Genomic DNA, 26,200 nt, shown 5'->3' on the forward strand with positions numbered 1-26,200 from the left:
AAAAAAAAAAAAAAAAAAAAAGTCTATAAAAATGACTGATTGTATAGATGAAAACTTCTCTAAATTCATCTTTTGTAGCTTCCCTAGTCTTTGTTTCTCCACCCATGCCAAATTTTATACTTGATTACTATGTTAGGTTCTATATTATCACTACATAATATGTTTACTTCTATTTATATCCACCTATCATTTTAGTAGTACCCAGTAATCACTTTGACAATTTATTTCTTCAAATACATACCACCTCTTTGAAAGAAAAGGGAGAGAGCCCAGAGCATCTGTTAGCCATTCCTTATGACAGAAACACATTGCCCATCCTCTGAGAATTATTTACTGTCCTTTAATATTTTATATGTTTTTTTTTTTTTTTAAATAACTTTAAAAATTTTTTAAAGTGTGCCTGGGGATTATTTCCCCTTCTGACATTCCCAAAGTGACAACAGGATATTATTCCAGAATCTGCCCAGAAAGGCTGATTTTTCTTTAAAAGATAGTCCTATTCTAAATACAAAATGTCATTTGAATGTGTTTCATAAGAACTTGTTTATGTAACATTCTGTCTGCATATATTCTAGATCAAGTCCCAAAGAATAGGTGCTAACCATTGCTGCTTTGGCTTTTCTACTAACAAAGTCATACAACACCATACATTATAAATTATATGAATTTATAAACATTTTTTGTTAAAGGTATCAGAAAGAGAACATCTAATTCTTAAGAAACCCAAGCAAATTTAAAAATCTATATAATAAAGAAAAATTCAATTTAGAAGGGGCATAAGCAGATTTAACTAAGATTTAAAATGTACTAATTTCCTCATTTAAAATTTCTTCCTCTTCAGTATTATAATTTCAGGTCTTTTAAAACAAGGACTGAATTAAAATACAGTAATTGTTTTTCTTGCAGAAAATCAAGTGTCCCTGCACCTTAAATTTTCTGTACAGTTCCATTTATCAGTCTTTTGTGCAAGAGTTAGCAATTCATGGCACAAGGGTCACTTTTTGCCTTTCCTGCAGAGTTGATGACACTCATCAAACATCGTCCGAATTCCTCGAGTATCATCCGTTCCGCTGCTGCCTTTGATTTTCCCTTCTTGTCTGCCTGCTCTGCCTGGGCAAGGAGGCAATTACATGTGGCTTCAGCTACTTCCTTAGTTACAAATGTAAATGGCAATCTGAAATGATTTTTGAAAGAGAAAGATGATGGTGGTGTTAAATAACAGCAAAAGTGGATACATTCTTTCATCTGGAAATCTCTACTGACACTTTCACAATTCACCAGCAGGATGAGCATCACAATTGACACAGTGAGCACAAGCACATCCTAAAAAGGGCTTTAAAAAGTTAGATTTGGTTTTATTATTCACATACTGTAAGAATGTTGTTCAGAAAATTTAACATATAAAACACATGACTTACTACCTAGGCAAGGTTATGTGGTTAACTAAAAGATAATAGTCTACATGAAGACTAGAATTTAACTAAAATCCTCCCAAATCATGAATGTACGCTCCAAAAGTTCAATTTTTATTTACTGCTGTTGCTCCAGTGCCTAGAATAGTGCATGACATAGAGACACTACATGTATAGTTGCTAAATGAATAATATTGGGAATTGACAGCACTATCTCTTGAGCAAAATGAAAAATAAAGTACTTTACCATAGTCACTGATACTGTTTGTAGAAAACGTTCCAAAATTCTGCATTGTTCTATCACAGCAAAACAAAATGGGGAAACCAAATGCTGTTCTACACAGAGTTGCATTCATAAAGACCTGAGCTATTGAGTATTAAATTGGAGCAGCCCATCGTGAGGCTTGCTATATTTGCAGCCAACTCAAGTCTTAAAGCCTGTGACAGATTAAGTCAAGCAACATAATCTAACCACGAACTCAACAACCTGTGAGTAAGCGGTCACTAACAAGTATACTAAACGATGAAGTCTGAAATTAAAGCTCACTATGGCAAGAAAGGGTAATTGAGAATTCAGGCTGTCATGCAGCTGTATAGGAATCTTTAACATACAAACCAGCATTTTAAACTAGAAAATATTAATTTAAGGTTTTGGTCACTTGAAACAAGCTTGTTAACATGCTAGCATAACTTTTTTAATACAAGTTTTTAATACGTAGTTTTGATTATAATGTATAATTTTATAATTTTGTTTTCGTATCATAAACATCTTCCCAATTTTAAAAAATTATAAATATTTTACTGTGGCAGTATCTTTAATCTCCATGTGGAGATTATATTCAGTACTCTAAAGACCAGAATCCCAGGTTATAAGCCTCATTAAGGTGTCTGACCATTTCCACTTTATTCAGTCAAAAACTATTTGCTGCTTATATTCCAGTCATAAGAGTTCTTTAGACTTAATATCTTAAGGCCAGGTGCGGTGGCTCACTCCTGTAATCCCAGCACTTTGGGAAGCTGAGATGGACAGATCACCTGAGGTCAGGTATTCAAGACCAGGCTGGCCAACACAGACCTCATCTCTACTAAAAATACATAAAATTAGCTGGGCGTGGTGGTGTATGCCTGAATTCCCAGCTACTTAGGAGGCTGAGGCAGGAGAATTGCTTAAACCCAGGAGGCAGAGATTGCACTGAGCTGAGATCATGACACTGCACACCAGCCTGGGCAACAGAGTGAGACTATCTCTCAAAAAGAAAAGAGAAAAAAACAAAACAAAAAACTAGTATCTTAAATATTTGAAAAAAAAAAAAAAAAAAGCCTTATTTTTATAAGCACTGGATCTCCTTTTCAACTTAGGCATTTTATTTTTGAGATGGAGTTTTGTTCTCGTTGCCTAGTCTGGAGTGCAATTGTGCGATCTCGGCTCACTGCAACCTCTGCCTCCCGGGCCCAAGCGATTCTCCTGTGTCAGCCTCCCGAGTAGCTGGGATTACAAGCGTGCACCACACACTCAGCTAACTTTTTGTATTTTTAGTAGAGATGGGGTTTCACCATGTTGGCCAGGCTGGTCTCAAACCCTTGACCTCAGGTGATCCGCCCACCGCGGCCTCCCAAAGTGCGAGGATTATAGGCGTGAGTCACCGTGCCTGGCCTACTTAGGCATTTTAAATCATATGCCATTTGCAAGGTGCATTCCATTTAATAATTCCTCAAATTAACCTCTAACAAACTTTCTAATACCAGTCCAGTCCAAATCACAAACTATGTTTTATCAGGTCTTGACAGACACTGCAGATATTACAGACATGCCTTATTTCTCACAGCCACCCGGTATAGGCTATTTTAAGGACAAGAAAACTGAGGCTCAAAGAAATTCACAAACTACTAAGCAGCACAGATAGTATAAACTCAAGTCTACCTGACTTTAGAGGTCAAGCTTTTCTACTCCAGAACTCAGCAGATAAGAGATAACAATAAGGAGCTGCACTATTACAGTGTGATGGGTGGCCCAATAGGATGGGAAAACTGCTCCAAGAAATGGAAGAGGCAAGAGAAGGTAAGAAAATGCAAAAACAATAATTACACGTTCAGCGAGACATATGAAACATCTGGTTTTCTTTGGGATTCCTCAAATTACATAATTACCTCATCTTAGTAGAAATTAAGCACAGTGGACTAAATCATTACTGTGCATTTTCGAACTGCCCAATAATCTGACAGTGGCTTCTGTTACCTTTAAATTCCTTTACAAGTAACTAAAGATGGAAAGAAAATGCAAAAATCAGGTTTGCAACAACCAAAAGTATAAACTCAACTTTGCCCCCTGAAAAGAAACTTTATCAAAAGTGAGTATTTGGGAAATACTATAAAAAGATTAAAATACTGACTTACTTTCCGCCTCCACTATTTAAAGCTGGTGTTGGCCTAGTAAGCAAGTCTGAAATTTGAGAGGATAACTTCGTCTTGGCTGCTGTTTGTTGCTGTACCCTTACTTCAGCTGCATCTGCCAAATGCATCAATGTCTTCCTTTCCGGGCTTTCTTCAAAATTCTTACAGCCAATACATTTGCATATTGAGGAACACATTATTTTTGCCTAAAAGATTTACAAAAGAAAAGTTTCCAAATCAAAACCAAAATACATTACTGGAAGTAGATGCCATGATCAAATCAACAGCTAATAGCATTACCTGGTCAACTGATAATAAGATTAGATGGAAGCATCTCTGGCTGACAAACAGTAACTACACATGTGGCTAGCTAGGTTAGGTATTCTTAAGTCTGACCGTGGCTGTATAACATTTGTGGCTGTGTCCTTCCATGTCAGTTTTCCCCCACTATGGATATAGATTGTCCTCAGATATGAATAACACATGTTTCTCATAACATGAATGATACATTAAAATATCAAAAATAAGGGTCATCCAGAATCCAGCCACCTCAATCAAATCATCACTAACATGTAGATGATCTCCCATTTATGCATATGTATATAATTTCATATTAAAGGGATTTCATAGATGCTATTTTTATTATTCTATTATGCTATTTTAATCTGAAGAGGGAGTTCGGGAGGGACTTCAGATTCCCAAAACCCTTCAATAACCCATATGAAACTAGGGTGTGCTTTACATTTTATATAAATACATATTTTCATGTAAAAATGTCATATATTTATATAAAACCGTAGACCTTATGTATATACACAAATACAGAACTTTCACTTTTTAGTTTTTCAAAGTCATATACCTGCTTTTCTGCATCTTGCTTTTCTTATACTACAACTCATGGAATCCCTCCAAAGTCATCTGGCATAGCTTGAATTCATTGTATTTAACGGCTAAGTGTAAATCCCTGGTATGATGTGTCTATTTTTTTGGCCTTTCATTTTCCCTGTTGATGGGTGTTTATTTTTGTTTCCAGTTCTTGGGTACCACAAATGATGCATAAAGAGTATTTTTTTTGGTATACATTATGCCTTTTTATTTCTCTGAGTTGGATTTCTAGAATTGGGCTCACTGGATAACAGGTCATGTATTTTAATTTTTTTTCTTTTTTGAGACGGAGTCTCGCTCAGTCACCCAGGCTGGAGTGCAGTGACACGATCTCAGCTCACTGCAAGCTCCGCCTCCTGGGTTCACACCATTCTCCTGCCTCAGCCTCCCAAGTAGCTGGGACTACAGGCTCCCACCACCACGCCCAGCTAATTTTTTGCATTTTTAGTAGAGAGGGGTTTCACTGTGTTAGCCAGGATGGTCTCGATCTCCTGACCTAGTGATCCGCCTGCCTTGGCCTCCCAAAGTGTTGGGATTACAGGCGTGAGCGACCGCGCCCGGCCAGATTGCTTTTTCAAACGGCTGTAACATCTCACATCTCATCAGCGATGTGTAAAGGAAGGATTTCCCACATTCCCTCCAACAATGGATATTATAATTCCTTTTAACATTTTATGCCAGGCATGGTGGCTCACGCCTGTAATCCCAGCACTTTGGGAGGCTGAGGTGGGAGGATCACCTGAGGTCGGGAGTTCAAGACCATCCTGACCAACATGGAGAAACCCCGTCTCTGCTAAAGAGAAAAAAAAATTAGCCAGTGGCACATGCCTGTAATCTCAGCTACTCGGGAGGCTGAGGCAGGAGAATCGCTTGAACCCTGGAGGTGTGGAGGTTGTGGTGAGCCGAGATCACGCCACTGCACTCCAGCCTGGGCAACAAGAATGAAACTCTGTCTCAAAAAAAAAAAAAAAAAAAAAAAAAAAAAAAAAAAATTTATAATCTGATGGTGTGGGTGATAAAGTGAGATTTCACTGTTCTTTAATTTATATTTCCCTGATTTCTAATGAATTTGAGTATGTTTTTGTTAGCTGCATTTTCTTCAGTGAACCCATGTCTATATAAATAAATAAAACTGTCCTTTCTCTCTATACCACCTAGTAAGATAAATGGACTGCATTATAAACACATTTACTCTGCTCCTTTCTTATAAGACACCAATAAATTCCATTTAAGGAATAAATGGATATAAGTTTGTGTTAACTGGGTTACTGTGAGCCTGACTAGTAATCTAACTAAAGCAATACTTAATAAGCATCTAGTGATGAAGAGAGAAAATTCCTGACCTCAGAGTGGGGAAAACATACCAATAATGGTAATTTAGATTTTATATATATATATATATTTTTTTTAATTCTCTTTATATTTTAAGAACCATAAGAAAGACATTAATAGTGTCTAACCGGAGCTCAGGATGGAGAAATTACAATGACACTTAGCTTGGCTAATTTAACTTCCCCTGTACAAAAAAAAAAAAAAGACGTGGACGGGAGGAAAAAGGTCACAAGAAAAGACACAACCATGAAATAAGGTGGGTAGCCATTCATCCAATCAGCAAGCCTATAGGCACTGAAAGGAAACATGAATGTGTTGTCCAGATGCAAACCAACGGGATTAAAAAGCCAATTCAGCTGAAGAGAGAGGTGTCAAAAGAACAATTCAACACAAAATGTCAGATAAGCCCACAGCTAATTTACAGCCAATTAGCCGCTGCTATTCATAGTTTAGTATATTCTAAGTTTCTCCATTTTTTGGTACATAACTTTTGGAATGATCAATTTGTTACTAGACAGTGTATCTGTCCTGACAAAACTTCATTAGAATAGGTAGGGCAGGGCTCTCTCTTCAAACTTTTCAACCAGTCCAGTACCTTTTCTACTTCTATTAATTCACAGATTTGTCAACCAGTTCAATTAAATGGTTAGTTCATATATGTCTGAATTTCATATGCCCAGCATGTATTGATTATTCAATGCCATATACATGAAAGGGTCGCTTTGCCCTTCTGATCCAACTTTACATAAATTTCCACGTTCTCAAAAGAAGTGTTGGCCGGGTGCAGTGGCTGACGCCTGTAATCCCAGCACTTTGGGAGGCCGAGGCGGCCGGATTACAAGGTCAGGAGATCAAGACCATCCTGGCTAACACGGTGAAGCCCAGTTTCTACTAAAAAATACAAAAACATTAGCCAGGTGTGGTGGCGGGTGCCTGTAGTCCCAGCTACTTGGGAGGCTGAGGCAGGAGAATGGTGTGAACCCAGGAGGCGGAGCTTGCAGTGACCCGAGGTCGCACCACTGCACTCCAGCCTTGGCAACAGAGTGAGCCACCGGCTCAAAAAAAAAAAAAAAAAGTGTTAATTTTTACATACATATTCATGACAACTTTTGTATGGCTTCTAAACGCAAGCTAGCTATTTCATCAGGTATTCAAAAGAAGAAAGACTAAAAAAGATTCCAACACTGGATGAAACTGGCTTGTTGGATTTGGAGATGTTCCTTAAGACAGTTTAAAAAATCGAGTTGTGACGGTGGCTTACGCCTGTAATCCCAACACTTTGGGAGGCTGATGGGTGGGTAGATCACTTGAGTTCGAGACCAACCTGGCCAACGTGGTGAAACCTTGTCTCTATTAAAAAAAAAAAAAATACAAAACTTACCTGGGCATGGTGGCAGGTGCCAGTAATCCCAGCTACTTGGGAAGCTGAGGCAGGAGAATCACTTGAACCCAGGAGGTGGAGATTACAGTGAGCCAAGATCGCACCACTGTACTCCGGCCTGGGCGACAGGGCAAGACTCCGTCGCAAAACAACAACAACAACAACAACAAAAAACTTGTCTCTTTATGCAATTTTCATTCAGATCATCTGCAGAACTCACAAGATGTTACTCTCCTACTTTACTTCCTGAGAGGAGTATTTGACTTTGTAAATAAGTAGATTAGGAAAGAATTCATTTGCATTCACAGCAAATGCAATGCACAAAATCTTTCATGTGACACATGCTGCATAGGAGAGGGCATTGAACTGAAGGACATGCTCCTGTGGCAGGGCAAACCTTCAGCAAGTGCAAAGCTAGGCTTTCTGCCAATAAATAAATAAACTAATTAATTAATTCTCTCTTGAGAATAAGAAAGAATGAAAATATATGAGAGTATGAGAAGAGCCAAGAACAGGAATAACACAACCACCCAAAACACTGTCAGTAAAGTTTCAGGCATACCCAGAAACCAATTATGGTAATCTAGGGTTAATCTCAATCACTAGATGGTTACATATAAGCTTCTAAAATAAAACTATATAGAACTGTGTCTAAAGCAAGAAGGGGAAGATTTACATGCCTTTTGTCAAAGCAGAGTTTCAACTACATCTTCCAGAGAAGATGCCTGACCCAGAAGTAAAAAGAACCAGCTCAGTGGAACAACAAAACAGTGAAAATGGAGACAATTGCCTGCCGTGACCAGTAACCTCATCCGGCAATGTGCCAGATCCCCCTTTCCTATTTTTATGCTCACAAAGCAAACTTCTTAACATACTTTGGTTTTCCACAGAGCAGTGTGCTTTTCGAGTGGGCATAACCAGCATTTTGGTCAAGATAATCCTTTAATTTCCAGACTGTACCGTGGGATGCAGGCTATTTTGTTTGTTTGTTTGTTTCTTTCTATCTATCTATCTATCTATCTATCTGTCTGTCTGTCTGTCTGTCTGTCTGTCTGTCTGTCTGTCTATCTAAGACAGAGTCTTGCTCTGTTGCCCATGTTAGAGTGCAGTGACATGATCTCGGCTCACTGCAGCCTCTACCTCCCGGGTTCAAGCGATTCTCGTGCCTCAGCCTCCTGAGTAGCTGGGATTACAGGCGCCCGCCACCATGCCCAGCTAATTTTTGTATTTTAGTACAGACGGGGTTTCACCATGTTGGCCAGGCTGGTCTCGAACTCCTGACCTCAAGTGATCTGCCCGCCTCTGCCTCCCAAAGTGCTGGGATTACAGGTGTGAGCCACCGTGCCCGGCCATATATTTCTAAGAAGCCTGTGAAGAACAATAAGAACTGCACCTCAGGTGAGAATCACTGCTGGAGAGTTTCCAATCCACTTTGATACTATTATTTTTATTGAAAATCAGTATATTGGTGTTCTGATCTGCATGCATATTTCTGGGCATAATGGCCAAGAAGTTATGGTAAATCACCCAATAAGACTCCAGGCTGTAATAGTAAACCCAAGGTATTCCTCCGAAGCCCTGCTAAGGAGGCTCGAAAGCCTGCCTCATATTTCCTCAAACAAGGGCCTCTGTGCCAACTGCGCATATTTTCAAACTGCAATAGCAAGGTGACTTCCCAATTTTCAAGTAAATTTTTGTAGTATGTCCTTTCTAAAATATCTTAAAAGATATTATTTTCACCACCCAGCATCTCACCTCATAGCATTCACAGTAGTTTTTAAGACATCCTGATCGTTTGCAATTACATCCTTTGCTATGACGTCGATCAGATTCTCCCTCCTTTCCTTTCCCAATCTTAGGCTTAAAGGCTTCTGGATTTCTGTCAAGGCATGCCTAGCAAAACAGATCAAATATCAGAGTTAAATCACAGTAGATGAAATTTAAACACTGCAAAAGGAATTGAAATGTTTCTCTGCAAGACAACTGAGTTATTTAAAAAATTGGTGAAACTGGATATTTCTGTCAGTTAAATGAAATAAAAAATAATCACCTTTATTGCTTTTTGCCTTTCATTTTCATGTTCCAAATTGTTATAACAATTAGTACAATTGCAGTTGTTGCAAAATTCACCATTTGCAAAGCAATCACAATATCTGAAAGGTAAAAGTCAGTATAGGTAAAAAGTCATTATTAAGGAAAACTACTAATTACCTGATTATATATGCATACATTATATATATATTATACATGTACTACATATGTGGTAAATCATTTCAGAAATCTACTCAGCTACCCAGTTGAAGAGTTAACAACATATATTGTCAACCGCATACTAAGGCTCAAAGTTTAAATCACCAAGTCCTAGAATTTTGACCTAAAAAACTTAGTCCAACCAGTAACAGCTATCGCACAAGAGCTATATAATTTTATGTGCCCCCAAAGTCAGGCATTTCACAATTCTGAAAAAGGAAGAACACTGGCTATATTCTAATAGTTGAGCTGGCTCATTTGAGTTATAGTAGTACTTCTTTGGATTCTATGCCCCAATAAGACTAATGCTTTTCATTTAACTAGTTCATGTCAAATCTTTATAATGCTAATAAGCAAATTAACCATTCAGTGATTTTTAAAACTACCTAGAGTATCATCTCTTCACATAGTAGACCAAATACAAAAGTCATGAATAAGATCAAACATTATTAAGGGCAGAAGCTATGTCTGTCTCATGCTGCTATGTCCCTAACCCCTACTCCAGTGATTCATGTATAGTAAGGACTCTAATATTTCTTTCTAAAATGAATGAAATATTTTTATACTGCCATATATGTGCAAACATTGACTTATATGTTTATTTAAATTACTTAGATTTACAAGCTTTGGTCTGTTAAAAATTTTTAGTTAACTCCATTTACTTTTAAGAGCCTTTCTAATTATATTAAATGAGCAAAGAGTAGCAAAAACACTTACAATTTCAAACACAGTGATTTTGTACAGTTACAGGGCTTTCGGGGCCGACTGGCAGACTCTGATGGGATTATGCTGTACGGATAGAAAAAATATATACATTTAATCAATTAATAGTAACTAAAATTAATTTAGTTGCTACAATTAATTTAAAATTTTAAAAATTAGACCTAAAACTAATTTAAGATTAGAAAAGTCTCCAATCTATAATAATCGTTCCAGAAATAAAGTTTTAACCAATGTTAAATGTGTCCATCTAAAATAAAAAGTTTGCTATGTTGTTCTGTTTACATTAGGTCCAAAGGCAAGTTGTAACATGAAAAGAGGTAAAGACAAGATATGGAATAATTTTTTAAAAAGAAGTTATCAATAGCTGCTAAAGAACACTCCACAAACACTGTCCCTTCTAAGAAAACAAAGTTGAGATTGCCTCAAAACTCTTGGGATTCAAGTATAAAAAGGCAGTGAGGAAAAGGAGTGTGTGGAGGAGGAAATGGAAGTGGGATGTGGACTGATTCCGGGTAACTAAGCACTGCTTCTAAGCTGATATTGCAAAGGCAGTAATTAACAGATAAATAAACATCAACAAAAAACAAGGACCTAACATAATTTTTAAAATAGTTGGGCAGGTGCAGTGGCTCAAGCCTGGAATCCCAGCACTTTGGGAGACTGAGCCAGGAGGATCACTTGAGCCCGACTTGGAGATTAGCCTGGGCAATATAGTGAGACTGCATCGCTACCAAAAAATTTAAAAATTAGGAGAGCATGGTGGCCTGCGCATACAGTTCCAGCTACTCAGGAGGCTGAAGCAGGAGGATTGCTTGAGCCTGGGAGGTGGAGGTTGCAGTGAACTGAGATCACAGCACTGCACTCCAGCCCGGGCAACAGAGCAAGACCTTGTCTCGAAAAATAAAGATAAAAAATAGTTAGCATCATCATTTTGGAAACATACTCAGAAAGAGAATAATAAAACCAATGTAGCAAAATTGGTGAACCTGAATAGAGTATTTGGGAATTGACTATTTCTGTAATTTTTCTGTTTGAAATATTTCAACAAGTATTTTAGAGGCATGCTCACATAGCTTTGAGGGGAAAAAAGTCAAAGAGGATGTAGTTTGGAATATATGTATTTATTGTTGCATTTAAGCTGATCTAACAACTTATGTACCTATTTTCAAAATACTCACCCATTGAATGGAAGCCGTGCCTGGGTCTGGATACCAGATGTTCCAGTAAAGGTAGAGTTGCTTGCTATTGATACATATGAAGACTGCTGTAGCTACATGTAAAGAAAATTAATTTTAGATCATATTTCCAAAAACGGACAATATTCTCAGGTATGATGATCAGTAAGCAATACAAATTCATCTATTAAAATAAGAAAAACACAATGGAGAATTTCATACAAACACATACTCCACAGAGCTCTTTTAAAGACTCAAACCAATACTATAGGTGAAAATAATGTGAACATTTTATAGTACTACATAGTACAAATATAAAGAAAGTATTTCACAGAAGAGTTAAGTATGTCAGAATGATAGGAAATTCTAGATGAATGCTCTCGAAGTACTGTAATAACTTGTTTTGGCTAGAAAAATGCAATGTGCCTACTTACAAATAAAACAGGTACTATATTGATCATTTATCACACTACAAATTACAGAGAATAAGTTACATGCACAATAGTTGAGTTTCTATTTTACACCAACTTCTAAACATTAGAAATGCTTATGACAAAAATACTGAACATTATTCTTTTTATCAATAGCCACAAAACATATTCCAAAGTATATTTCATTAAAAAGTACACGTGTGGGTTTGTTTCCCTGTCTTTCATTCTAAAGATGACCAGTAAGAGTAGACAGATCGCTAAAGATATGTCACCTGGAAATGCATCTCACAGTTTATTTTCCAATAAATAAACTTGAACTTATTTTCCAAGTCAGTGGCATCAAACTGATGTGTGAGGAAGAGCTTTGTAACAGCCACGGTCTTTTCTAAATTCATTTGGACTCTGCCGATTTTAACTTCAGTCTATTTTCTATCATACCGCCACAGCCTTGGGCTCTTGCCAAGCTGCTCTCAGCTCCAAATTGTCTGACTTGTATATCTGACCTCTGTTATATATTTCTAAATGCTAAAGGTACATAGAAATAAACTTAAAGGTTTGGGTTAACATTTTAAGATTTTGGAAAGTGCCACTTCAATACTGAGTTAGATGTGTTTGAGTAGTTTCTGTGATAGCACTAGACATCTTATGGACCCCGTTATCACTTTTGCAATACAATGACTTCATTTTTTCCACATACCTGAGTAACATACTGAGCTGGAAGCACTGCATAACCCACATTCCCTGTTCCCGGAGCCGGTGCCAGGACAGTGCCTGGTGGCAGGTTAGTGAGGTTGGGCTGGATCTGTGGCAGTGGTGTGGCAGGCATGATAAGCCGTTGCTGTGGCTGGCTAGTAGTTACTATTTGTGAAGTTGGATTGATTGGTTTTGGAACAACCTAAAAAGAAGGGACATACATCAATGACCACAAAATAAATTTTACAGCTGTTCAATTCAGTATAAATCTCTTGCACCTAAATCTTAACGTTCTATTTAAAAAGTAACTCGTCTATTTGGGAAAGACTCAGAAAGAAGTTATGTGATACTCACTTGTTTGACAGCCTGAGCTGAGACAATTGGAACTGACATCCGCACTGGGGTTGTATTAACAACCACTGGCTTTGCTTTTTAAAAAACAAAAAAAGGGTGAACAAGTTATTTACAGAAAATAGTATTTAAAACACTTAAGAATACTTAGCTCTCCCAAGTTTTTCTCATAAAAGAGCTTAAAGAATTCCATTTGATTCCTAATTTGAGCAATCTTTAATCAGGATAGTTACCTTTCAAAATCACTTACCCCATCTACCAGAGAACTTATATCTAAGGTGGCTACAGTCTATCCACTTTATGAGGGAATATTTGTAGGTTCAAGACATTCAAATGAAAATACCTCAATCTGTATTCAGATGATTTATACATTCAGTACCTAATCCAGTCAAATGAAATGTATAAATAAAAGAACTGTCATTCATAAGCTTGAGTAACAACAGCACTCTATACTACTATTTCTAATTGCTGTTTCTATTCAAACCACAGAATATGTCATTCTTGGGTCTTTTTTTTTTCTCTCTCTCTTTTTTTTTGAGACGGAGACTCGCTCTATCACCCAGGCTGGAGTGCAGTGGTGCAATCTCAGCTCACTGCAACCTCCGCCTTCCAGGTTCAAGCGATTCTCATGCCTCAGCCTCCCAAGTACCTAAAATTACAGGCATACGCCACCACATCCGGCTAATTTTTGTATTTTTAGTAGAGACTGGGTTCTGCCATGTTGGCCAGAATGGTCTCGAACTCCTGACCTCAGGTGATCCACCCGCCTCGGCCACCCAAAGTGCTGGGATTATGGGCGTGAGCCACTGCACCCAGCCAGTGTAATTCAATATTTACAGAATACATACTAAAAGGCAGCACAGCAAAAAGGATAAGAACATGGGCTCTAAAGTCATAAGACCCAGGGCATTAAAATCCCAGTTCTGCTGTCTTCTAAGCACTTAAGCTCTCTTTGCCTGTATCCTCATCTGCAATATGGGGAGCATCTACCTTATGGCATATGAGGGTTAAGTATATGATAATTCATGAAAATTGATCGGAACACTGCCCAACAAACAGTAAATGCTCACTAAATATTAGCTGCCATCATTGTTGTTACAACTGCTGCTACTATATAAATGGCACTGTGGACATTGTTTCAGGAAACCTAAAGCACTAGACCTCTGCTGTCAGGGAGATTACAATCTAGTTCAGCAGATTAGGCAGGTGCCCAAATAAGACAAATAAATATATATAGTTTTTTTTTTTTTTTTTTTGTAGATGGAGTCTCCCTGTGTCACCCAGGCTGGAGTACAGTGGCGTGATCTCGGCTCACTGTAAGCTCCGCCTCCCAGGTTCACGCCATTCTCCTGCCTCAGCCTCCCGAGTAGCTGGGACTACAGGCACTTGTCACCACACCCGGCTAATTTTTTTGTATTTTTAGTAGAGACAGGGTTTCACCGTGTTAGCCAGGATGATCTCAATCTCCTGACCTCGTGATCCGCCCGCCTTGGCCTCCCAAAGTGCTGGGATTACAGGCGTGAGCCACCGCGCCCGGCCAAGATAAATATTATTAAAGAAGATACATGAAGAGCTGTGGGAGTTTAGAGGAAAGAGGATATATAATTTGCAGAGGATGGAAATATAGAAAAAGCACATGGAGGACAGAGTACTGAGATGGGCCCCAATCAATAGGCCGGCCACATGGAGGGCACACAGACTGGAGAAGGGCATTTCACGCAGAGACAGAAACATGAGAAGTGGAGGCTTAATCTTGGGAAGCTGCAAAGCATAGTCACAAATGTTGGTGAACCAACCATCTGGCTAATACCTGGGATTAACGTAGACAAACACAGGCAAAAAGGCAGATTGCAGACATTTATTGAGGACCTTGAATGTTAGGGTAGGACTCTATATTTAATCTGTATTTTTAATTCAGTATGCAATGAGAAGTTTCTAGGGATTTTTAAATACAGAAATTATATTGAAATAAAGAAAAATTAATTGTATTTGGCAGCAGTGCATAAAACAGAATGGAGTTGCAAGAGACAAGTCAGAAGAGTGCACAAAAATGAGGGTCTGATCTGGAGTGACAGCAATGGGAATAAAACAGAGAGAGCGATGCAGGAGACCTGGTGTAGGTGAAAGGATCATGACTTACCAACCAACCACTGAATGGTAGGAACTGTAGGTATAAGCGAAGAAAATGTAACCACTGCAGAGCTTTCAAGTGACCAGGAAAATGACAGTTATTAGAACTAAAAACTCAAGAATGAGCTGTTTTAAAGGGAGGATGAAACTTGACATGGAGAAATACTGGGATGAAATTCAGGAAAGACATTGGCACTAGACATATACGTTTGGACCAACAAGAAGTGCAGTTTTAAAAACTGCCTACTGCCATTTCCACTGTTAAAAGCAGACATTTAAGAAGATAGAAATGACATCTCTTCAGGTTTCATTGATGTAAAAGTAAGGCCTAGAGCCTGGTCTGAAAGAGAGGTTGAGACAATTCTCAACAAAACAACAAAGAATAAATTTCCTTAGATAGAAAGGCTACTATGATATCAGCAGTTTTGTTTTTTTTGTTTTGTTTTGTTTTGTTTTTTGCTTTTGGTGGGGACTGGAAGGATGATGGCTAAAGACCAAAAAGCTGAGAGTCCTAGAAGAGAATCTTAGAGTAGGCACTCTGATTTAAAAGGCAGCAGGCCACTGCAGCAAGGTGACAAACTAGGGGGAAGGAGGGAGAGGAGGAGATGTCTAGAGAGAGTATATGATTAGTGGTGATGGTCGCACAATTTTGTGAATATACTAAAAACCAGTCAATTGTATGCTTTGAAAGGGTGAACTTTATGGTATATGTGAATTACATCTCAGTAAGGTTGTTATACAAAGAGTGTATGACTCTCTTCCTGTATGAAATACTGGAGCAGTGTGACATCTGATACCTAGTTTGAAGTTGTTTCTGTTCTGTTTGAATTTTCCTCAATTATACTGAAGCATTAGCAAGGTTATAATAACCATTGTAGATTGGTCTCAGCAATGCTAGAAGGAATTAAAAGGAGAGCCTGAATTCCCGCTTAGGACACAGGAGAGTGGACTCCCTCCACCACCTGCTCCTGGGAGAGATGACAGTCGCTGTTCCATGAGCACAGTGCAGTGATTCTGAAGTGAGAGCAATGACCAGTGGAATCCAAAAACATCCTGGTGGTCCTGAGAAATAACTGGGAAGGAGAGTGACCTGCCCTCCGTCACATTAAATGGGGACTATCCCTGCCCTCTCCTCATACACATGCACAAATGTGTGTGTGCACACAGAGTCACACACACACAGACACACACACACACCCTCCCTGGCCCAGTAAAAAAAACTTAGAAACTCAAATTTACATAGGTTTGACACTTGCATGCTGAGTTTTTTTTTTTTTTTTTTTGAGACGGAGTCTCGCTCTGTCGCCCAGGCTGGAGTGCAGTGGCCAGATCTCAGCTCACTGCAAGCTCCGCCTCCCGGGTTCCCGCCATTCTCCTGCCTCAGCCTCCCGAGTAGCTGGGACCACAGGCGCCGCCACCTCGCCCGGCTAATTTTTTGTGTTTTTAGTAGAGACGGGGTTTCGCCGTGTTAGCCAGGATGGTCTCGATCTCCTGACCTTGTGATCCGCCCGTCTCGGCCTCCCAAAGTGCTGGGATTACAGGCTTGAGCCACCGCGCCCGGCCCATGCTGAGTTTTAACTGAAGCCTGGGGAATGTAGAAAATATAAAATCAAGTGGTCATAAAACAGAATACTATAAAAGACCTATGGAAGGGGATGTTAGTTAACTAAGTCAACCGTCTGCATTTCTCCTCCTCCTTACCTTAGCGCACATTACTAACTACTACTTCAGTTTTCATAGAGGCTGGCATAATTGTTTAGTGTTTAGTCTTTGGCAGGAACTCTGAACAATCCTTTAGAATAGCCTCCTTCCAAACTTCAGAAACCATACCTGCAAGTGTTTGAGGCGTTTTAACTTCTTAAATTGGTTTCCTCCCTCACCGAGATGATAGACTGTATTCTGAAAAGCATAACCAAGCACTTTCCTGAGTTCTTCTACTATGCTGCCCACCATTGAACTAGTGATTAACATGGTGGAGCCTTTGAACATTAGTTCTTGTACAACTTTTGGGGGAAAATGTACAAGATAAGCCCCTTTGGCATTTAAGTAAATTCCTCATAAAGAGACATTAATATATTTGATGAACTAGAGCAACTATTTAGTGTAACTCTAATAAAAATTGTATTTGTTATTCCTGTGAAATAATATATATTATATATATCCAGATCTTTTATGGGACAGGAGAGAAAGACAAAGAGAGAAAAATATAGATGGATATAAGGGAAATAACATGGGCAGTATATGTATGTGGCTGGGTGGGAAGAGGGTATAGAGTGAGGTGAAGAAGGCAGAGAGATACAGGGGAGAACAGAGGCAATGTTCAAGGTGGAAAGCAAAAAAGGAACCTGAAGGGAAGCAGAAGAGTGGTGAGGGATTGCCAGGTGGCAAGGAGAAAAAGAGAAGTAGAGACAGGCAGAAAGACAGATATAAAGCTGGAAATGGAGGCACCAGTCAATACTGAATTTTACTTACTTATTATTTTTTTGAGACAGAGTCTTGCTGTGTTGCCCAGGCTGGGGTATAGTGGTGCGATCTCAGCTCACTACAACCTCTGCCTCCCAGGTTCAAGTGATTCTCCTGCCTCAGCCTCCCAAGTAGCTGGGACTACAGGTGTATGCCACCACGCCCAGCTAATTTTTGTATTTTTTTAGTAGAGACAGGGTTTCACCATGTTGGCCAGGCTGTTCTTGAACTCTCAACCTCAAGTGATCCACCCGCCTCGGCCTCCCAAAGCGCTGGGATTACAGGTGTGCACCACCGTGCCCAGCCAATACTCTATTTTGAAATGTCCATCCCATTCCTCCTTATAGAGGAGGAATTCCTGGATCTTCCTTATACGAAAGGCATACTCTTCCTAATGAATAAATTAATGTTACCATTAATTAGGTTTAATCCATTATATGGATTCTCAGCATACTATTATACACATACACACACAAACATAAAATACAACCAGTTGTATCTAATGACCACTTTTCTATCATCATCATCATACTACCTAAGTAGATTGGACTTACAGCACTTCTCTCAGTACCCTGCTAAGTCTAAGTATTGAGAGAATATAAAATTTAACTCCCTTAGTCATTAATATGGATGTTTCGGTTTTCCCCTCACTAAGATTATGATAATGATTTTATTCCATTTCCGATCAGTTTTAAAAAGAATTAGAAAATATAACTGCTTGCTGTGTCTAATTTAATAGAATATGTACTAAAATACTGCTTACTGTTTTCTCCCTTCAGTAATTTGAAAGAGAAATAAATAGGTTTTATTCTTCTATAGGTTCCCTCAGGTGAACCAGCTATTGGCAACAGGTAGCTCCAAATCTCTGATCTTTTTTTTTTTTTATTGTTTATTTTAGACTACTCAAGTATAGCAGTAAGAAGGGGAAAAAGGTAGAACAAGGAGTTCCAACTGTAACTGTGAAGAATCAATCAAGATAATTCATGACCTTCAGACTACCCTCTGATCTGTTTTGTTTTGTTCTGTTTTGTTTTGAGATGGAGTCTCGCTCTGTCGCCCAGGCTGGAGTGCAGTGGTGCAATCTCAGTTCACAGCAACCTCCTCCGCCCAGGCTGAAGTGATTCTCCTGCCTCAGCCTCCTGGGTAGCTGGGATCACAGGCATGTGACATCACACCCAGCTAATTTTTATATTTTTAGTAGAGATGGGGTTTCGCCATGTTGGCCAGACTGGCCACAAACTCCTGACCTCAGGTGATCCTTGGCCTCCCAAAGTGCTGGGATTACAGGAGTGAGCCACAGTGTCTGACCTACCCTCTGATCTCTTAATAAAAAAGAGTAACCAACTAGTCTTTAATTCTTCTATTTACTTTCGATAAACAATATATCATTTAATTGCCATCAGCTGCTTCTTGACGTTGTTAGAATATAAAACAAGGAAACACGTAAGCCCTAAACTATAAACTATCCTGATCCTTTCATATCCTTTAATTTTTAGAAAAGTAGATAAATATGAAAAAGGTCATTTATGTGTCTATGGATGTATATCAGGTGGTAAAAAGAGTTAAACACAAACAGAAAATAGTAGGACAACAAACAGGAATATCCTTTAGGGAAAATACAACTTAGCAAAATAAAACATTTTAATCACTTTTTTTCTTTTTTTGAGATGGCGTCTCACTCTGTCACCCAGGCTGGAGTGCAGTGGCGTGATCTCGGCTCACTGCAACCTCCACCTCCCGGGTTCGAGCACTTCTCCTGTCTCAGCCTCCCGAGTAGCTGGGACTACAGGCGCACATCACCACACCTGGCTAATTTTTGTATTTTTAGTTGATGGGGGTTTCACCATATTGGCCAGGCTGGTCTTGAACTCCTGACCTCAGGTGATCCGCCTGCCTCGGCCTTCCAAAGTGCTGGGATTACAGGTGTGAGCCACTGTGCCTGGCCTTTTAATCACTATTTTAGTAGCAATTATAGATTCAAAATAAGTAAAAGCTGAAAGTGACATTAAGTTCTTACTTATATTTACCTTGCCTATTTGTCATTTCAACTGACCCAAATCCTATCAAGGGGCTTTATAGTTCAGCAAATAAAATACATAATTCGGTTCCATCTAAGTGTATCCCACTGGCATAAATGGCAGGTTTTAAAACCAGCAATAAAATGGCTAACCACAAATTAACAAATAATTACTATTATCTGGTGTAACAGCACACTGTGTACCAACTTCCAGCAGAAAGAATACTACAGTTATACACAACTCTCATTCTATTTCACTGCCTTCTGCACCAGTTACTGGCTCATACTCAGTTGAAATGCCACTCTTCATCAGGATTTCAGCAAGAAATGGACAAATGTTCTTTAATCATGTTAAAATCAAGAATTACTGTTTTTAAAAAATGGTTACTAACCTTGCTGAAGAGGCTGAGTGTTTGTACTGGGATTCTGACTAACTGGCTGGGTTGAGCTACTGGCTGATGTGGCAGTAACAAGTCGGACATAATGAAACTTGCTTCCAGGCACTTGAATCTGCTGGACATTGGGAGCAGTTGCCAGAGGAATAATTGTCTTAAACTGTGATGTGCTCACTCCTCCAACAGTGATGGTCTGCACAGTTGATTTCACTGCCTATTAAACAATACAACATGGCTGTCATTAATCTGGGATGTAACTTTCCTACTATTTTTAATTTATAACAATTGCTCAAGTTATAAAGTATGCTCCTGTATTGCATCAAAAGCTGCTGAAAGGAACAACCTGTTCAAAGAGAAATGAAAAGAATGGTAATAAATACAGAAATAAAACCAAAATTAATGAGTTCTACCTTCCATCTCTAGTAGTTAATTTCCTTGGTAGTCCATTTCAGATAACTTGCTATGAAGAAATTGTTACTTAATTTGCAAGTACTTACACAATTTTGTTACTATCAGGTAAAATTTATAAGAAAAGAATTATTTTAAAATTTCCAGAATTAAGCCCCATATTCAATATAGAGAAAAGATGATACAGATAGTTGTCATTATTGCTACCCACCAAAATAACTACAACAAATTTTATATTCCCATGTTCTGTATGTTTTGTATTTTTAGTAGAGATGGGGTTTCACCATATTGGTCAGACTGGTCTTGAACTCCTGACCTCAGGTGACCCACCTGCCTTAGCCTCCCAAAGTGCTGCTTTTTCCCAAAAGAAAAGCCTACCTGATACCCTTACTAAGTTTAGTAAATTCTGAAAGGCGTAATACTCCCTAGGTATAAAAGTAACCACTAGCATATGGGCAGGAGGCCAAATTCCGTCCAAAATTATCAATTTTGTTTGTCTAGGGAAACTAGTTTTGTATTCCCTAAGTGTGTATCTGTGTGTGTGTGTGTGTGTGTGTGTGTGTATACATAGACAGGGTCTCATTCTGTCACCCAGGCTGGAGTGCAGTGGTGCAGTAACGGCTCACTATAGCCTCGATCTCCTGGGCTCAAGCCATCCTCCTGCCTCAGCCTCCTGAGCAAGTAGGACTGCAGGTACCACGCCCAGTTAATTTGTGTGTGATGATGGGGGAGTAGAGACAGGGTCTCACTTTGCTGCCCAGGCTGGTCTTTAACTCCTGGGCTCAAGCAATCCTCCTACCTCAGCTTCCCAAAGGGTAGGGATTACAGGTGGGAGCCACAACATTTTAATTGATTAAAATGATTTAATTATTTAAAAAATTAAAGACTGATACTAATCCTTTTCTTTAGTCCAACAAAAGGCAATGGGAATTCCCCAAAAGCTAAATGAAACATCATAGGCAGAGCAGAACACAATAGTCTTTTGACAAGTCCCTAACTGCTGTTTAACCAATGTACAACACACTGTCATACAATGCAAAGGATCAAAGATTCTCTAACCAGATATATAGTATTATTTTATAAATAATTACATCCCCACCTATTCTATAAAAAGCTCTCATGCTAAAAGACAACTGACGTATGATGGAGGAAATCTGTATTCACTATATGGATAATTATGAAACAAGAATTCTAAAGACTTTCATAAAAGTCCAGGAGAAAACAAAAATAATGCCATTTAGTTCAGAAACATTACAAAAGACATTACTTCTGCATAAAATAATTCACATATTATCATAAGCAAAAACCAGATTCAAAATAAGAGATAACAGCAGCCATAGCAGTGAATTAAATGAAAACGTAAAGCATAAGAAGAAGGATTAAATGTATAAATATGGAAGCTACTGAAAAATCAAGCAACCTAAGAGACAAATACATACAATGGTGCAAAGGACATAGTCCTTACTATATCCGCTCAACATGGAGGAAAAACACTAAGCATATTAGGAAACAAGGTGCTTGAAACATAAGAGTTACATTTATTGGGTACTTAATATGCATGGAGGACAGTACTAAAAATTCTATAGAAGACTATCTGATCTAACAACCACATTATGAGGTAGTTATGGCATGGCATAGTACAGGGACTGGTTTAACTAAGTTTGTTTAGTATAGATTTTTCTATTGTTCTTCTAAAAGTACATTTGATTGTGTATATATTTAAGGTGTATCACATGATATATGGGATACATATAGCAAAATGTGTATCAATGTTACTATAATGAAGCAAATCAATATATCCATCATCTTGCATAGTTTTCCATTTTGTTTTTGTGGCAACGGCAGTTAAAATCTACTTATTTAGCAGGAATCCCAAATACTGTACAATTTCGTTACTTACAGTCTTAACACTGTATATTAACACTTGTTCATCCTACATATCTGTTATTCTACAACCTCTGACCTAGTTCCTCTGCTACCCCCACCCAGTAAACCAGTTTTATTTTCTATCTCTGTATATTTGACCATTTTTTTCCAGATTCCACATATAAGTGAGATCATGCAATATTTTTCTTTCTGTTTCTCTTAGCATAATGCCCAACAGATTCATCCATGTTGTGGCAAATGGCAAGATCTTATTTTTCAAGGTTGAATAATCTTTTATTTTATTTTATGTATATACTACAGTTTCTTTACTCATTCATCTGTCAACAGGTTGTTTTCATATCCTGGTTATTGTGAATAGTGCTATAATAAACATGGAAGTGCAGATATCCTCATGAGGTGGTGATCTCATTTCTTCTGAACATATTCCCAGAAGAGGGATTGCTGGGTCATGTGGCAGTTCTATTTTGAATTTCTTTAGAAACCTCCACACTGTTTTCCATAATGGCTGCACCAATCTACATTCCCACAATCAATACACAAGAGTTCTATTTTCTGCACATCCTTACCACATTTATTATGTTAACTTTTGATAATAGCCATTCTAATGGGTGTGAAATGGCATCTCATAGTGGCTCTCATTTCCATTTCCCTGATGATTAATGATGTTGAATACATTTTCATATGTCTGTTGGCCATTTTTGTATCTTTGTAGAAATGTCTATTCAGGTACTTTGTGTATTTTTTAATTGGGTGGTTTTTCTACTAAGATGTATGAGTTCTTTTGTTGTTGATGCTGTTGTTGAGATGGAGTTTCACTCTGCCGCCCAAGCTGGAGTGCAGTGGTGCCATCTCCACTCACTGCAACCTCTGTCTCTTGGGTTCACGTGATTCTCCTGCTTCAGCCTCCCAAGTAGCTGGGAAATCAGGCGCATGCCACCATGCCCGGCTAATTTTTGTATTTTGAATAGAGGCGGGGTTTCACCATGTTGGCCAGGCTGGTCTCGAACTCCTAACCTCAAGTGATTGGCCTCCCTCAGCCTCCCAAAGTGCTGGGATTACAGGCATGAGCCACTGCACCCAGCCTGAGTTCTTTCTAAATTGTAGATTTTAACCTCTTATCAGATATATGGTTTGCAAATGTTTTTTCCTCAATCCATAGGCTGCCACTTCATTTTATCATTTCCTTTGTTGTGCAGGAGCTTTTTTGTTTAATGCAGTCCATTTATTTTTGCTTTTTTTTTTTTCCAGATGGAGTCTTGCTCTGTCACCCAGGCTGGAGTGCAGTGGCGTGATCTTGGCTTGCTGCAACCTCTGCCTCCCAGGTTCAAGCGATTCTCCTACCTCAGCCTCCCAAGTAGCTGGGATTACAAGAGTGTGCCACCACAACTGGCTATTTTTTGTACTTTTAGTAGACACGAGGTTTCACCATGTTGGCCAGGCTGGTCTTTAACTTCTGACCTCAAGTGATCTGCCTGCCTCGGCCTCCCAAAGTGCTGAGATTACAGGCGTGAGCCACCATGCCTGGCCTCTATTTTAGCTTTTGTAGCCTGAGTTTTTGGTCTGATATAAAAAAATAAATAAATAAATTTCCAAGACCGATATCCAGGAACCTTTCCTCTATGTTCTCTTCTAGAAGTTTTATAGTTTCAGGTCTTACATTTAGGTCTTTTATTCATTTTGAGTTGATTTTTATATATGGTTCAAAAGCCCAATATTGGCTGGCTGTGGTATCATTTAATCACCAAAACAAGGCTGAAGTGCAGTGGTGCAATCTCGGCTCACTGCAACCTCCACTTCCCCAGTTCAAACAACTCTCCCACCTCAGCCTCCCAAGTAGCTGGGATTTTCAAGCGTGTGCCACCAAACCCAGCTAATTTTTGTGTTTTTAGTAAAGATGGGGTTTCACCATGTTGCTCAGGCTGGTATATGAGAGCTTTTAATCAGATTGGCAAAGACTGAAAATGACTGATTAACAGGAGAACATAAAAACAGACCACACCCAACGCAATCAGCTGACCTCTGACAATGCACCAGAAACAATTCAATGAGGAAAAGACAGTCTTTTCAACAAATGGTACTGGTACAACAGAATATCCACATGTAGCCTGTCAGCCAGGCTGGAGTGCAGTGGTATGATCATAGCTCACTGCAGCCTCAAACTCTTGGGCTCAAGCGATCCTCCTGCCTCAGCCTCCCGAGTAGCTAGACTATGTGCTCACCATCTTGCCTGCCTAATTTTATTTTTATTTTTTGTAGAGACCAAGTCTTACTGTGTTGCCCAGGCTGGGCTCAACCTCCTGGCCTCAAGTGATCCTCCTGCCTCAGCCTCCCAAAGTGAAATATATTTCATTCTGCTTTTTAGTTATTCTTGATGGAAGGGTTAGTACAACAAGCTAGTTCTATATAGTCAAAAACAGAAAATCTAGACTGCTGGGGTTTTATTCTAGGCATCTCCATTTCCTACTTGTGTGATATTGGTTAAGTGACTAAACTTCTGAAAATGTGAAAATGGTACCTTTCTCATAGAATTGTGAGGATTAAATGAGTTAAATTATACAAAGTGCAAACAATAACATGTCACATAGTGCATGTTCAGTAAATATGAGTCACTATTTCTATCATCATTATTGAAACAGATTATCAACAATGCCCACTTTAGATAGAAAAGCTCAGAGAGATTAAGTAAATTCTCCAAGGTCACACAACTAAAAAGTAGCAGAGAAAGGATGTGAAACAGATCTAACTCAAAAGACTATTTGCTTAACCAAAACATTATACTGCCTCTTACTGTAGATGCTTGATTAATAGTAATTAAATGATTGAATAAACGTAGACAACATCCAGTCCTCAAGAACTCTAAGAAGTAAAGTCACACATCTGCCTCTAAGACACACAAAAGTATTAGTATACTAAATAGAAGTATACACTGCATTTTAAAGAACTTCACTTTACAATAGTTTCAGACTCACAAGAAGGTGTAAAACTAACACAGAGTTCTGATGCATCCTTCCCCAAACAGAATAAAATCTTACTAACCATTGGACATTATTAAAACCAGGAAATTGACAATTGGCACAAAACTTTTTTTTTAGATGGAGTCTCACTCCTGTCACCCAGGCTAGAGTACAATGGCGCAATCTCGGCTCACTGAAGCCTCCACCTTCCCAGCTAAAGCAATTCTCCTGCCTCAGCCTCCCAAGTAGCTGGGATTACAGGTGCCCACCACCATACCTAATTTTTTTTTTGTATCTTTAGTAGAGATGGGGTTTCACCATGTTGGTCAGGCTGGTCTTGAACTCCTAACCTCAGGTGATCCACCTGCCTTGGTCTCCCAAAGTGCTGGGATTACAGGTGTAAGCCACAGTGCCCGGCCAGCACAAAACTATTAACTAAACTACAGAACAGATCATATTCCGATTTCACCAGTTTTTATGCGCACTTTTTTGATGTGTTAGTCCATGTAATGGTATCACTGGTAGAGATTCATGTAATCAACACCACCATGAAGATATATAAAATTCTTCCTTCACCCCAATCTCCTTTGCACCATCCTTTATAGTAACACTCTCTCCCCAGCCCTAACCCTTAGCAACCACTTATTAAACCACATTTCTTAGCATTTAAAAAACTAAGTAACATATAAAAGTTACTACTTAAAAACTGAAAAAAACGGAAGGATTGTATACATTTCATTGCTTGAGAGAATTCACAAATTGGCCCCTTCCTTCAATTACAGTGGCCTGCAAAGAACTACATGTGAACGTCTCTCTGAAAATACCCATTACATAAAACAGTTCATGTGTGTTCAATAAAAATCTTCATTTGGAGTTATCTGTTTCCTGAATAACATCTTTTAAGAGTTGGGCTAAAAAGCAG

General features: G+C 38.7%; 1 protein-coding gene across 7 annotated transcripts in view; it reads right to left on the reverse strand.

The window, feature by feature from the left end:
• The window catches only part of LOC105496859 (lin-54 DREAM MuvB core complex component), an 86,228-nt gene continuing 60,028 nt past the window's right edge, over positions 1-26,200 (reverse strand). For all 7 annotated transcript variants that reach the window (XM_011767497.3, XM_011767502.3, XM_011767500.3 and 4 more), the window contains 9 exons: positions 20,027-20,243; positions 13,028-13,101; positions 12,678-12,875; positions 11,553-11,644; positions 10,369-10,440; positions 9,452-9,554; positions 9,157-9,294; positions 3,807-4,009; positions 1-1,174 (listed from right to left, as the gene is read on the reverse strand). In XM_011767497.3, the coding sequence (XP_011765799.1) occupies positions 973-1,174; positions 3,807-4,009; positions 9,157-9,294; positions 9,452-9,554; positions 10,369-10,440; positions 11,553-11,644; positions 12,678-12,875; positions 13,028-13,101; positions 20,027-20,243 (1,299 nt within the window). In that variant the 3' untranslated portion in view covers positions 1-972. The remainder of the gene's footprint in view (positions 1,175-3,806; positions 4,010-9,156; positions 9,295-9,451; positions 9,555-10,368; positions 10,441-11,552; positions 11,645-12,677; positions 12,876-13,027; positions 13,102-20,026; positions 20,244-26,200) is intronic.

The sequence above is a fragment of the Macaca nemestrina genome, chromosome 3 (genome assembly GCF_043159975.1).
Source record: "Macaca nemestrina isolate mMacNem1 chromosome 3, mMacNem.hap1, whole genome shotgun sequence".
Classification (NCBI taxonomy): Eukaryota; Metazoa; Chordata; class Mammalia; order Primates; family Cercopithecidae; genus Macaca; species Macaca nemestrina.